The 15,889-nt window shown below is 40.9% G+C and overlaps 1 protein-coding gene across 1 annotated transcript; it reads left to right on the top strand.

Annotated features, from left to right (window-relative positions):
* Positions 1–2,913: 2,913 nt before the first annotated feature.
* CISD1 (CDGSH iron sulfur domain 1) lies at positions 2,914–15,009 on the top strand. The gene is made up of 3 exons (XM_039482767.1): positions 2,914–3,069; positions 7,050–7,255; positions 14,625–15,009. Exons 1-3 carry the CDS (start codon positions 3,039–3,041, stop codon positions 14,712–14,714), a joined length of 327 nt encoding a protein of 108 aa, XP_039338701.1. The 5' UTR covers positions 2,914–3,038; the 3' UTR covers positions 14,715–15,009.
* The last annotated feature ends 880 nt before the right edge of the window (positions 15,010–15,889 follow it).

The raw sequence follows: 15,889 nt of genomic DNA, 5'->3' as shown, positions 1-15,889 counted from the left end.
GTAACAATCACCTTTTCCACAGCTGGTTACCTGATCTAAGGTGGCTCTGTTAATTGGATTGAAACTTTTTGCCCCTAAGTGCCTGAGAAGATTGCTCTGGGTTCAAGCTTCCCTCTTTTCCAAATGGATCTCACCTCACTTTGTTAGGTGAACAGTAGTGGGGCTGTGAACTAAGACCTTGAGAGGCTCCTTTTGGGCCCAAAGTGTCTATACTATCCATGACAGTAAGGTTGTGGATCCATTCCTGAGGAAGACAGTTAGTGCCTCATTCCAAAAAGAAAAGAATGTCCTTCAGTGCATATGACTTTGTTGCTTTAAAAATCCTCTCTCAATGTGAACATTTTGACTAAGTAATCCCTTTCTGAGAGAAGTTTTCTGCACATCCTATTCTCTTTGGACAGGACTGAATGAAAGAATAATACTGGAGATGCTTCTTTGGATGGTCACTTGTACCTCAAGGACAGTTCAGGTTTAATGCATTTTACTCTCTAAAAATCACGCAGAATCACTCCGAGTAATGAGAAAAGTAAGGTTATATCACAAATACTACCATTTGATGGACTGATCATATTTCTTCCATGTGGTGGCTGATCCACAGCATGTAATAAACTTATGATAGTTACTTGAGTCTACACAGAGTTTTACAGCTTATGTATACATGAACATTAACCACACAAGACAACTGCAGAGAAACTTGTAGATTGAAGACATTTGGGTATATAGCCTTAAAATCACTATTACAGTTTTACCACTCAAATATTTGCTGATGTTCTTGACATCCGGGAATAGTAGAGACAGTAGGGTAGTGTAATATGTACATCAGCCAGTCTCATTCCTCTATACATTTATATATCGGAATATAGGTGTTTTGCGACATTTTGGAGAGGGCTCATGGAAAGTCAGCTTGCTTGGTAATGTGTAGTTATTACATTACAAATGTACATTGTCAATTTTTAGATCATAACTTTAGATTCCAATCTGCAGAGTCTAAGTAGAATCTGGACACTCTTCCAAGGCAAAACTCTTGTTTAAGTTGTTTGCTTTGAACACAGTCAGCAGAAGGGTAGTTACAGTTTATTTGTTTCCCTAAAGTGTGGTTGTACTCTGGAAAGCAGTATTGCCAAATGCAAGCATTCTAAAATTATGAGACAGGTCCTGCCAAATCATGGGGTTTTATAAATAAAATATTTTGGGTATTTATTTATTTTTCTGGTTTTTGAGCCTTTAGTGGTATTGTTTACAAGTTTTTTCTGCAACCCTGAGATCGAGAAATGTGCTTTTTAAAAAAATTCAAAGCTGAAATTCTCAGTTAATAATGTAACTCTAGGAATGGGGATTTAAATATAGTGAGATACATGACAAAATTGTGAGTTGGTAACACTGGAAAGGTGACTGTACAACTGTCACCATTTTTCTAAACAGATCTGCTCCCCACTCAGTATTATCTGATTGCTTTAGTTGAAAAAGTACGTTTTTAATGTTTTACTCCTGTTAGCCTTGCAGAGCCACCGCAGCTAAGAGAGACTAAGATGTATTCTCTTTCTTTTTATGCATCATCAATAGACTTCTTTACTTAGTTTCAATCAGTTACACTTGTGCAAACCCATTGACAACAAAGAGGTTACATAAACATCACTGTAGCATAGTTTGAAGACTCTGGATTGCACAAATGGCTAATTTGGCTTACAGATCCCTATTACTGATGATGATGTGTGAGAAAGAATGAATCTGCTTGATTCTCAGATCCCAAGCTGAATTTGCACAACTAGCAAGTAGAAAAAAACTTTTTAAACTTGTAAACTGAAGGCATTTGATATGGGAATTATTCCACAGATGCCACTTTTCAAATAGAACTCTACTGCCACAATACAATGAATACAAAATTGTTACAGAAAATATCCAATGACAAGTGAAAATTCAATGCTACATTTTACAATGGTGGATGTGGGATGATTAGTTAATGTTTGTCCAGCACTTACTGCAGTGCTAAGTATTATTATCATTATTATTGATAATACCCATTAATTGCAAGGCCACACCATTGCATTTTTTCTTTATAGGAGCTCCTTATGAATCTGTGCTTCCCACCCACCCAGGACGTTTGCAAGGGGCCTTCATAGATGTTACAGCCCATCTCAGTACACCTCTACCCCGATATAATGCTGTCCTCGGGAGCCAAAAAGTCTTACTGCATTATAGGTGAAACCGCGTTATATGGAACTTTCTTTGATCCTCCGGAGTGTGCAGCCCCACCCCCCGGAGTGCTGCTTTACCACATTATATTGGAATTTGTGTTATATCAGGTCACGTTATATCAGGGTAGAGGTGTATTTGGGAGGGGACTTGTATGAATGCAAGAGTCTCTCTCTTGATCTGTGGCTGACACATCATGATTGTGTAGGGATAATGTTCCCAGGGGACCCATCTAGGTGCAAGGACAACCCTTGTCCCACTTCTTACAAGCAGTGTTGCTAAAACTCATGGGATTTTATTGCAAGTCTCAGAGTGTTTGGTGTTTTCCTTAAAGCCGCAGCTCCTGGAGTCAGGTGAGAATCTCAGATGTAATTTTCAGTTTCTAGGTGGTGGAGAAAAGTCTGAAAATGGGACCCCCTAAACAGCAAAAGCCTCATACAATGAACCAACGTGTTACTTTAGTCTCATGCTTTCCAGACTCCTGGCTCATGCTAACAGAGCACTTGGGTAGGGAGGCTGCACAAGAGCCCACGGAGGCCTCAGGTCCCTCGTGCTTGCAGGGCAGGGGTGCAGGGCCCTCTGCCTAAAATCCTGGTGTTTGCAGGCGCGGGCACGGGAGCCCGCTTCAGTGTCCATGCGCAGGCGAGAAGCAGTAGGATCCCGTTACCTCGCGGGGTTGACCTGCGCATCTCGCGCGCCTTCCTCCGCGACCCAGCAGCACGGCCCCTTTAAGAGCAAGGCCCGCCGCTGCTCTCGTGTGAGCTCCTGTACGCACGCGCAATTGCGTCTGAGCAGCCGTCGTGCCCTCTAGGCGTTCGGGAGGCCGGTGGCGAGGAGCGGGAGCAATGGGGCTCGGATCGAACTCCTCCGTGCGGGGTAGGCGAGCAGGCGGGCGCGCGCCTGCGGGCAGGGGAGCAGCGGGATGGTGCGCGCCGCTGGGTTGGCTCGTGTCTGCTCGCCGGCTTCACTTCCAATTGCTCTGCTCATCCCCCCTCCACCTTGGGGCCCTTCCTGCTGGGGCAAGGAGCGTGTCCGAACGCGGAAGGCTGCTGTTCCAGCAATCCACCCCTGTTTTTCAGGAGGAGCCTAGCTAGAATCTCTTATCCCTCTATCTTGCAGGTCATTGTAATAGCCGTGCAATAGCTGGGTGGCTGTGTCGTGGTGCAGTATCACGATGCAGAGGAAGCGCTGACTGATCCATAGGAAAGGGACCCATTTGCAAAAGGGTCTTGATTGCTTTGCAGCGGATGGGGCTCCCCTGGGAAATGCAGTGACCTTCACAGGCTCTCTTGTGCGGCTGACACCTTCGTGCAAGAGTTTATCCCCCAAGCTTCTGATAACTACTAGTAGTAAATCATTAATCCAGCAAAATGGTTACATCCACTGAGATCTGGTATTTGTGTGTTTTTTTTTTTAATAGTATCTAGAAACCCCAGGATTGGTCATTCATGGTCGTAGGTGCTATGCAAGCATAGCAAACTCCTCTCTTGCACACCTGCTTTTGCTTCTGAGCAGCCCTTTGGTGGGAGTTCTCTTACTAAAGAATCCTTTGAGTACTTTTTTTTTTTTTCTTCCTCTGACCATGTTCCTTGTAGTGGATGCTTGGCTTCTCTGCTGAAGACTAAGAAACTAGTGGCTGATTGATCTTCTCTAGAAAATCCCAGACTGCCTAGTTTTTAAATTTTAATTTTACATTAAAAATGCTGTTGGCATTTCTCTAGCTTGTAGGATTTAAGAGCAGCATTTCTATTAGTGGCCATTAACCTCACAATGTTATTACCTACCTAGTGTCATATTCTAGAGCAGGGATTCTCAAACTGGAGGTTAGGACCCCTCAGGGGGTTGTGAGGTTATTATTACACGGGGGGGGGGGGGGTCACGAGCTGTCAACCTCCACCCCAAACCCCGCTTTGCATCCAGCATTTATAATGGTGGTAAATATATTTTAAAAGTTTTTTTTAATTTATAAGTGGGGGTTGCACTCAGAGGCTTGTTATGTGAAAGGGGTCACCAGTACAAAAATTTGAGAGCCACTGTTCTAGAGTAACTCAGCAAAAAGATGAGGGAACTTTCTTATAGCTACAGACTTAGTCAGTAACCAGTGCTTACTATTGTGGGTTGTTGACTCATACTGCAAAATAACAAGAACCTTCCCAAAAGTGAATAACTCAGTAGTAAAGCTGTAGTAAAATATAATTCTTGTATAACCTTGGCCATAGGGGATCATGTGACTGGGTAGTGTTGATGAGCGGCCAAGTGAAGGTACTTCACTGAGAGATATAAACCAGTTACATAATAGGTCTAAAATTTGGGATTAACATGAAAAGCTTTTGGAAATCCTTAAACTACTGCGTAGTCTAGTCTGTGATTTAGAACAGTTTTTTTAAATAATAACATAGGTGTCTACAGGCATTTAAAATTAAATGTGATGCAGTGTTCTTGTGTTTTTTCTGGTCTTTGTAATCCTGGTTGAGTCTTCTATGTAATACAGTTAAATTAAAAACTTTTCTTTCAGTAGTCTGACTTGTTTCTTAAAGTAGCTTTCACAAGTAAGCTTTGTTCTTGTTCAACCTTCATACATCTAGCATAGGATCTGTTAAGTAGGTTGGTGCAAACTCTTAAAATGAATAAATCTGTCTACTCAATTTGTTTCTTCCCCTCTGCAAATACCCATGAAAACAAACTAGTAGGTATTAGTGGTGATGAGAACTAGTATAATGATTCTAAGAATAAAGTGGTGAAGTTCATGGGAGTTTAAGCATTTTTGGTTAGCATTTAAAACTAATTATTTTTTATGTGGAGGGAGGTATGGAGAATGGCTTTGGGTGGGTGGAGTATGAGACTAAATTCCTTTAATTTGGAAAGGTGAATAGTGCTAAATGTGATTGAGATTAGAAGCCTTAATTAGTTAGAAACTTGTTGGATACAGCTCTTGTTCATAGGATGTAGCTGAAAAATTCATCTGTGATGAAGATAAGTGACAAGTTGCAGAATCTATTCTTGATTTTGTTCTTTGTAGTAATGAGTATAATAAGCAATTACACTTAATTGTGCATAGTCAAACCAATCTATGACCATTGTGTGGGATGCCATGTGAGTGTGGAAAAAGTACAGTTAATGATATTAACATGAGGTCATAATCTACTTCAGGAATGTCCAATGTGGCTCTTGAGGGCAAATATGGGTTTGATTACACTAGCATGTTTTTTTCGGTAAAACTTTTCTTGCTCAGGGGTCTGTGTTGGTGGGCTTTTTTTTTAAGCAAAAACAAAAGCACCCCCAACTGACAAAAGCACCAGTGTGGACAGCCATGTGCTGGTGGGAGATGCTCTCCTGCCAGCATAGCTGTGGCTGCTCATTAGGGATGACTTAATTATGCCTGCAGGAGAGCTTTTTTTAAAGAAGAAAAGTTGTCCTTGTACAAGCTCTCTCCTCCTCCCCCATTCCTTCCCCCTCTCCCACCCCGGGGAAGTGCAGAGCTGTTTCTTAGCTGCTGCTCCTTTAAACTGGGACCAGATACTGCAGAAGCAAAGGACATGTAGCCTTCACAGGAGTGGGTAGGAAAAGAGAGAGAGCAGGCTGTCCAAAGCAAATGGTGCAAGAGGAACTGGACTCATGGCAAGAGCACTAGGAAGAGGGTAAGTAAAAGTCCCATAATAGAGGTAGGGATGTCAGGAATATGTTAAGTGTTAGCATGTTTTATTCTCTAGGATTAGAATGAGGGTCTCCTACTGTATCACGTTATTGACATCTCTTCTAAACCATAAACAATGCAGGCTAACCAAGGCTGAAATTCTTAGTCTGAGATGGCTTTGGTGGTTATAGCATAGCCACATGAGTGTCTTTAAAATCTGTGGAAAGAACCTTGTAGATCTCAGATGCCCATCTGATTTATGGATCAGCAATTGAGTCAGACAGTGTTTACTTACTCAGTAGGAGAACATCTGAGTGGGACTGATCCCTCAAATTGTCCTGCTGCCGACTTTGTGTGGAGGGAGTAACTCCTGCCATTTCTAGAGCTGGGTGTTATGGCAACCAGGCAGGAGAATTCTGTGACAGTTGGGCAGAAATTCAGGGTACTTTCAAGTGGAAGACACAAGGGGAAAACCTGAAAATGGGGCTTTAAAAAAAAAAAGTGGATTAATTGCAGAGAAGGAAAATGATATCAAGTGAGACAAAGAAGAGTGCAAAGATGTAGAGATGCAGAGATGAGCATAAGATAACAGAAAAGTGTGAAATGGGGAGAAAAAACATTTGTTTATATAAACAGTATATTTGAGAAACTCAAAACAAGACTTTAGTACAGATAAGACAGGTAGAACTTGTTTGTTTGGTTTTTGTTTTTTTCTTTACACCCTGTGAAAAAATGCAGGTTCAGACTAGTAATGTTTATATGGGAATTTAATCTTTTAGCTTTATTTCGGTTCCCTTTAAAAAAGTAAATTAAAAGTATCACAATTTTATATTTATAATGTAAAATCAGTTCCTCTTGTGCCCAGTGCCTAGCATTCACTATCTTTAATGAAATGTATTTAAGGGAATACTGTAAACCAGTTATGAACAAAATTTGGCTGATTTTGTTTGTAGAGCTGTGTTGCCATCATCAGTGATAAAGATGCGTGAGCAAAAAATAAATGCAAAGCCATATTAGTTCAATTGTCCCATAGGCTTCTCCTGTTTAATAGAAAGGGACAAAGTAATTGGATGGATGTGGGAAGAAAGGGATTTTATTTTCAAAACACTGTATCAAAGTAGTAGAACTGTCCTCTAAGCACAAATATGACTCTGGGAGCTAAATTGGCAAAACCTTAAATGGAATATTTCATTCAATCTTTCTTTTTTATCTCTTGCTCTAGTTGAATGGGTTGCTGCAATCTCATTAGCTGCAGGAGCAGCTGCTGTTGGATATCTAGCATACACAAGATTCCTCTCTAAAGACAAATGCTGCAAGGCAATGGTAAATCTCCATATACAGAAAGATAACCCAAAGGTAGTCCATGCATTTGATATGGAAGATCTGGGAGACAAAGCTGTGTATTGTCGTTGCTGGAGATCTAAGAAGGTGAGAGGGGAAAAAATTAACAAATATTTACAATGTGCAAGAATCCTCTTAAGCTCTTCTCAGTTGTATTATTTGATACTTGATCTGTTGAAGATAACAAGCTTATTAATTTTGAAGAATCTACTATAGGAGTGAAATGTAGCAATTATGTAATCTACAAAACTAAAATGTAAAACGCATGCAGTTGTAAAGCTTCAGATTTTCTTGTATACTGCATAAATGGCTTTAATAATAAAGGAGGGTGTTCAAGCCATTGATTCTGCAAAATGACCATGTAATTCTAGAGATCCTCATAGCTGGCAGGATCTAGTAATCACTCTACTAGCACAGGAACCCAACACTTACTAGCTGACAATACCACTGTCTGTGAATCAGTGATATCTGTCTGTAGGCCTAAATTATTGTCAGCATCTCCTGTAGATAACATTGGAATAAGTGGGAACTCCAGACTTTTTTTGTTGAGGTCAAGCTATTCGTATAGCTCTTTAATTGCGTGTTATGCTCAAGGAGTTCATTCATCCTTGTGTTAGAGAAAGAAGTGGAGGTGGGGAGCGGGAGGAATTAGAAATGTGTAGAGACGCAGTTTCATTATTAATGTAGCATGCTGGGGAATATAAAGACTAAGGAAGTATCTGATTTGGCTCACTGTGCTACTGGTTCTCCTACAGTTTAAAATCCATAATGAGTGGCTAACAAGGAACCAGGGTAAAACCACCAAAATCAAGTTGTAGACCATCAAACCATTATTGAATGGCAGTGAAAGTGATTAATCTGGGAAGGAAGCATGAGGGGTATTCTACAGCTAGTGCCCCAATTTTCTGTCAAATAGCTATCACACTGAAGTCTACACAGACAGAGAATCCACGCATTGAATCAAATCTTCTGGAGGGTCAGACGGGCTCATATGGGCTAGTAGGGGAGGACAGACTGGGACAGGGCCTGAATGGGTGGAGCCACAGTGGGAGGGAGGTGCAGAGCCACATGGGGACGGGCAGATGTGCCAGACTGAGTGGGAGAGGCTAGGGGTCAGCCCGGGTCTGCATGGGGGAAGCTCCTGAACAATCCCTCCTTGTTCTTCACGCCCCCCTCCCCCCAAACAAACAAAACCAAAAACTTTGTTCCATACTTTTCCCACCCATACCCAGCAAGTTCACACCCAGGCTCCTTCCCAGATATTTACTTCCCTCTCCTTCAGCTCCTCCCTTACCCCTGACTCCCCTCTGGCCTTTGCACTGCTTCTCAGGGATGTGGAAAATACAGTTCTGTATTGTGTAAATGAATTATTACTCAGTTCGGTATTAATATACCTACTAAGGAATCTATTTGTCAAAACATTTCCTGAATCTTTTTTGTTGTCTGTATTGTTACAGACATACTTGCTGACAAGTATTTTGAAATAAATGACCAAAAATAATTGAAACTGGTGTGATTATATTGTGGTGTTCTGACAAGTAAAATATGCAGAATTTTAAAATATTGTGTGCAGGATCTTATTTTTTGGTTGTAGAATTAATTTTTTTTTGGCGCAGAATTCCCTGAGGAGTGTGTAGTTTTTGTTTGTTTTTTTTGCATGTATTTTGGCTTGGACTAATTTGCTACTGCAGTTTGAGTCATGAGCAAGTGAAAATGAAGCTGTAGTAGCATGATGCTTTGATGCTTGCAAACACTATAGGACAAGGTTATGTTCATGAACATTTCTGTGGACTTAAGATTTGCAAAAGGCTATCTTTACAAAACCTCAACTTGTGCCAAACTTGGACAAAGCAAGAAGGACAATCTGTTCTATAGACTCAACTTCTAGTGCCACTGGATAGTTGTCTCCCTGCCTGTTCAATTGTCTTTTCTGCTGAGGGTAGTTATCACAGTTGTCATCTTTGCTGGTGGATTTTGTGATGTGGACACTCCAGCTGGGCGTGGTATTAAGATAACAAAACCAAGGTCACTGAACAACCACTAAATGTCAACAACTTCCAATCACAGCCCATTTGAGCCAGATTAAAAGCAATGCTGTACAAGTAAAGGGCCTGTTGTTCCTTTAACAGTCTTCTGAAACCATCTGGTCTCTATCTTGACCATCTACCAGTTCTGTTTTAGTAGATAAACAGTTTTGGGGATAGGGGATTTAAGTTGCACTGTTCCTGCCTGGCAATTTTGTCGTCCTGCCCCCAGCACAAGATAACACAAAGGAAAGGTCATAAAACACAGGCAGGGGGAGGGAGTGAGACCCATCTGTGTCTATTTCTAGTTCTGTTACTGACACCTCAAGTCTTGACCCAGTTTTAAAAAAGCCATTATTTACATCGCCATCTACAAATCTGTCAGCAAAGCTTATCTTTGCATCATGGTGCTACAGTCCAAAGCCCATTACGGTTAGTCAACTCAGTAATTCTTTGCAATCTAAAGTGTTGATTATTTTGCTAGAGAATGTGAAGTCTGTGTCCTGGTTAGCATACTCATTCTTCAATGTTCTTTCACTTCCATCCTAGCAAAAAGATAATCTGTGGTACAGTCAGGCTGCATATTAAAGTTTGTGGGGAGGAAAAAAATTCAAAGCAGCTTTATATAACGCAGGGAATTCTTGGGTTTCTGGTGCAGCTTGAAAACTTCATGCTATTTTTCCTCATATGGATAGATACATACCTCATTCAGGCTAATTTTACAATGTCAAATTACACTGAGTATCTAATGCATTCTTAACATCTGAATGCAAACATGTTTATCAAAGGTTGTGTTAAAGTTGTTTTGAATTTTAACTGTATTTTTTCATTTTATTTTCAATTTAATGTTGTCCCCCCCCCCCCTTCTTCTCCTTTGATCAAGGTCAAAAAGATACATCTGTTGAAATGGAGTTAGTTTTTAAAAATGAATTCGGAGAAGTTCCTAGAACTGGTCCTACCCTCTTGTTACAATCCCATCATTCTGGGACTGTAACTTTCCACAGTGAAGCATGCAGGAAAGGGGGCAAGATACAGAATAGTATCCCTCAGCTATGCAGAGGGAGACTTGGAGGGAATAAGATGGGTGGAAATAGTTTCTAGGAGAAGGGGAAACCTGAACTCTCAAGCGACTAAGAGTCGCTGTGGCTACACTTAGCACTTCAAAGCGCTGCCGCGGTAGCGCTGCCATGGCAGCGCTTTGAAGCGCTAAGTGTAGTCAAAGCGTCAGCGCTGGGAGAGAGCTCTCCCAGTGTTGTCCGTACTCCACCTCCCTGTGGGGAATAACGGACAGCACTGGGAGCCGCGCTCCCAGCGCTGGGGCTTTGACCACACTGGCGCTTTGCAGCGCCGCAATTTGCAGCGCTGGAGAGGGTGTGTTTTCACACCCTGCTGCAGCGCTGCAAATTTGTAAGTGTAGCCAAGCCCTTAACACGGAGAACTTGTGCCCCTGGAAGAATCTGGTGGGTGGGGGGAATCCTCCACTAGGATTACAAGGGAAGTTCTTGGTGGCCTTAAAGGACTCCAAAGACATTTTCTTAAATCAACTTCAGCCTTCCACAGTTTTCCCCTTAAATATAGCTGGTCTCCCAGATATGCTATTAGAGAAGATTTAATTAAAAAATTATCCTCTGTTATAAATCACTCTATAATAAAATACTAAATCTTCTCAACTAGTAATTGGTGGCAGATTTATTTATATTGCTCTTGTGGATGATAAATTAGATAACCAGTGGAGTATATTGGAATATATTTATCCTTCATAATTGATTTTCTTGACCCCAAAATATTTTGGGGTCATATCTCTTCACATACACCTCTAGTCCAATATAATGCTGTTCTCCGGAGCCAAAAAATCTTACTGCGTTATAGGGGAAACTGCATTATATCGAACTTACTTTGATCTGCCAGAGTGCGCTGCCCTGCCCCCCTCTTCTCTTCTCCCCCCCCCCCGGAGCGCTGCTTTACTGTGTTATATCCGAATTCATGTTATATCGGGTCGCGTTATATCGGGGTAGAGGTGTACTTCATACGAACTTTCTGCACTTGGGTTAGATCACATGCAAGGGTTCCCATTGGCTCTTTAATTTGAGGCTATTTGTACCTTTCCATGACCGAAAGGTGCAAAGTAACAGCAAGTATCCAGTTGTGCAAGGATGCATCCGAAGAAGTGAGCTGTCGCTCACGAAAGCGTATGCTGAAATAAATTTGTTAGTCTCTAAGGTGCCACAAGTACTCCTGATCTTTTTGCGGATACAGACTAACATGGCTGCTACTCTGAAAGTTGTGCAAGGATTTCTCATCTAATGTTAGCCTGCCACCCAAGCCAAACCCTATGAGGTCACAATACGTAATTAGGGGTTTGGCATTGGCTTCATTTGGGTTCAACTGAAAATACAACTTTCATTCAGTAAATAAATGTAGTATAACTTATAGCATAGCACACACTCTTCCGGTAATCTAATATTTTCTACTTTTTTTGTTCAAGTATTTAATTTTATTTTTTTAAACTAAGAACTCCAAAAGGACTAAACTATCGTTTGGTATTAACTCTAGAATTTAGTGTTATATCATTACAGCTTGAAATGGTTTTTTTGACCTTCTGCCTTCCTCCGTTGTTTTCACTTTTTCCTCTTTGCCAGCCTGCCCCCACAAACATCAGACACTTTTTGTTTGCATTCCTCTCCTGATGTGGATGATGCTTCTGACTTCAGATTAGTTAAAGGGTGGAAGTTCCTTAGCTGTTGTGTGCACACACCCCATTCAAGATTTCTTCTCCCCCCACCCCCCTTCTGCTGCTGTACTTGTAGTGCATGTGGATAACTCTCTCACATGAGCCATCCCAAGCTTCATAGTTAATGCAGCAATTTCAGTGGGAAGGAGCATCTCAGCACTGGACAATACTTCACACCCCCCCCCCAATCCATCCATTGGATCCTAAAAACTCTAATATGGTCTGCTTAATTCACAAGGCATAGGACAAGTGCTGTGTGGTATAGGGGTTTACTGTCTACAGTATTTCATAATATCAGTGGTGATAGAGAATAAAGGAGGGGATTTTTTGGGTGTGTGTTTTGTTCTTCCTCTCTCTTGGGTCTCTTAGTGCAGTTGCTCTTCACTACCAAAGAACTGTGAGGGAAAACTTAAAGGATGTTAAACTGGATATACTGTAATCGAGCTTTATGGTTGAAAGGATTCCTATGCTGTACATGTCGGTGACAGATATATTTAAGTTAGTATGTCATGTTGCTGTGATATTTATAGTATAATGTTTAAGTGCTTAAATATCCTTGTGGTTTACTAAGAGGATGTTTACATTAGCCTCTCTTTTTCCCCCCCCCCCCCCTTTAAAATACCCTGTCACTGGTGCAGTTTGATCGGTGGTATAACTTTCTGAGCACTGGTGCTGGCTGGCTGCTGGTGTCTTCACCACCGTCTTAACTAATGCAAGTCTAAAGGATATGTTAGCCAAAATGTCAATGGCTGCCAGTACCTGGTTCAAACTGGGCCTCCTACTGATAGCAGCTACGGTGGGGAAACACTCTCCCCCTCCCCTGCCCCCTTAAGTCAGAGCCTTTACACTGATAACACTTAAAACTAAAAGCAACTCTTTCATGTGTCCAGAAACAAGTTAATCAGGATGCCCTCAAACACCAGTGCTTCTTATAACATAATCTTGTTGAAACAACTTTAAAGTGTGGAACAGGGAAGTCCAGTCTAAATCAGTGTTGGTAACATTTGTCTAAGGGGAACCTTACTGAATGTCTGGATTAAAGGGATAGCCATATTATCAGGGCTGAAATTCTAAGAATAACCAATCACAAAGCAAGCTTATTTTCCTGATTCTGAAAAATGCCAGCCCTCTCAAATAATGACCAGAACACAGGTTGTGGGTGTGGGGGAGCATCTAACTTCTAAGAACATTATTCTGCCAAAAGTGTCTTGTGTAACTTGCAGATACTTCCTTGGTTATGATTTAAAAAAGAGGAATGATAAAATACAGATTTGGAGTCGTGTCTCTCCCCCTCCCCACCCATGTTGTGCTGTTAAATCTAGGTTTTTAATCCTTCTGGTTGAGTGAGGGGTGAGGCAGGAATTATTCTTACATAAGACATACCATAGTGTTAGATTTAAATTTGTTTTTTCATTTCACCAATAGCTTTGGGGGAATTAATCAGCATTTAATCAAACACTCTGGTTGCCTTGAAGTTTTGCTGAGTATTAGTCAAGTCAGTCAGTGACTGATTTGGTGGTAAAGAATTTTATGATGCAGGAATATTAGTCTTTAGTTTCCAAGTAAACTAACCATTTGCCACTTGCAGCATTGGTTATTGTCATTCTGCAACTATCTCCTTATCAACTGTTTAACAGTGTCTACAAACCATCGGAGCAGTTAAAGAGGATCTGGCCTAACTTCCCTTGACTTTGATGGATATTTGCTCGGGCACAAGACAGCTGTTGGGAGGTGGTTAAACAGCCAAGTTGCTACACCTAGCTAACAGAGTTCTGCTGTGGGTTTTACTTTAGGTGGAGTGTGTCTTATTTCCCCGATATAGCAAGAAAGAATTTAAAGATGGCCACTTACAGAAGTGGGGATCTAAAGGTTTTTACCAGATCTACACTAGAAACTGTTGCCAGTATAGCAATGTCCAGATCTCCTGATTTTTATAAGGACAGTCTCAATATTTGGGGCTCTCTTATGTAGGTGCCAATTACCCCCCCCCCATGTGATTTTTCACACTTGTTATCTGGGCACCCTAGCAATGTCAGTAATCTCTTAAACAACCAAACACTCTACAGTAGCAAAACCCTAGTGTAGATGCAGTTATACCAACAAAAGGACTTTTTTGGGGTGGGGGAGGGGACCGGTGTGGCTTAGGTCATTTGGAGAACTGACTAGCTATACTGGCAAAAGAACTTCTGTCAGTATAAGCTGTCTCCCCACTAGGAGGGTTTGCTGGTAGTGATACTGACAAACTTGTTCTAGTGTAGGCAAGGACCTACTTTCCTTCCTTAAAGGAGAGGATCCAGAAACTGAGACTCTTGTGCAAACCTTTGGTAATCTTCACTGCACTCCATATCCCTCCCTATGGAATAGGGAGTGATGTGGGGGAGCTGAAAAGGAAGTTTTGAGGCCAGCATAGACTGCTTGTTTCTGACTAGGGTCTGAGATTGGAGCTCCAAAGTGCATTGTGAGTTGGGGTTCTTTCCCTAGTTATAGTGCTCCTGTACATTACACTCACAGGTAATAATGAACACTTAAACATGTCTAACAAATATTAATTTAAGTTCTTGCGATAACACATTTGAGGTATCACTTGCATTGTAAATGTATCTTTACCATGTGAAGCCATTTTCATAATTTACAGATTATATTTCCTTCTCACTTAGTTTTAAATGCGCCCATTCTTTAATACTGTACTTTTCTTTTTCAGTTTCCACTGTGCGACGGTTCTCACACAAAGCACAATGATGAAACTGGGGACAATGTTGGGCCTCTGATCATCAAGAGAAAGGAAGCATAAACTGGATGGTTTGAGGCTATGAATTGTCACATTATCCGCTTATTTGTAATTGGAGTAAAGATAAGTTCTGTCTTAGTCATGTCACTGAATTTTGGGTGTGGTACAAAGCAGGCTCCAACATGTATATTTCATGGTGTTTGCCTCATTTTAAACACTACATATGTATGTTAAATACTCATGTCTTAAGGCTATTTCTGTCTCATGAACTGTATGTACATTTTCATTAAGTATGAAATTAAAGTGACAATTGTACTCAGAACTGTATGAAGATAATATATTAAATTATTTTCAAATACTTGTGTTCTACTGGAAAACTATCTTTAAGTAAAACAACAAATTCCTTAGTGAATAATCTTTAATCTGAAACTACAGAATACGTGACTGACATTCAGATGCAAATGAGATTCTGTTGAAAAGGCATTAATGGCAGAAAAGGAATCATGGTGCCAAGTGCATGAAATGTAACTTACCATATCCACAAAGTGTAGTGCATACAGTGATTAAGAACAACATGCTGTTTAAGACAGTTGTACATTACAACATCAATAAAAATCCATAAGAACAAAAAGGCTTACTGTAAGAATGTACCAAAAATTAAGTAGGTAGGGTCATATTTACTGCAAACAGGCCATTACTCTACTAAAATCAATGGAGTTACCCCAGAGCTGAATTTAAACCTTTTGTGTGTGGTATTTAGAGTTGTAGAACTCTTTTTGGGGGTGGGATAGGGATTAGGAAGGGGTGTGTGTACATGAGACTGGGTTCTTTTTTTAAAGCACAACTTTATATGCCAGAGAGTGCCTTATTATGAACATGCCCTGATAGGGAAGATTTAAAGTCTTTCAAAACTTCAGCTGCTGGTGGTGGTTAAAATTTGCTTCCCATTACACATATGGGACAGATGAACCATAAATTCAGTTAACTGCATATTCATCCCCACTTACACAGATAGATGCAAAGCATTGTCGAAAAGAAAAGCCCAGGATTTGGATTAGAGGAGGGAGTGGGGGGACAACTTCATATCAGACCCAGCTCTCGTAATGCAGTGAAGAGTGTTTTGCAACCCTGATGTACTAGTGTCCAGAAAGGGGGTGACTATCGGAGCTAGGGAAATCTGCCCAGCATTGTTCAATAGGACAGAATTTTAACCAAGGTCCTGTATATACCCTCTATCT

This window comes from Mauremys reevesii, linkage group 7 (genome assembly GCF_016161935.1).
Source record: "Mauremys reevesii isolate NIE-2019 linkage group 7, ASM1616193v1, whole genome shotgun sequence".
In the NCBI taxonomy this organism is placed as follows: domain Eukaryota; kingdom Metazoa; phylum Chordata; order Testudines; family Geoemydidae; genus Mauremys; species Mauremys reevesii.
This window is presented reverse-complemented; position numbering and strand designations above follow the sequence as displayed.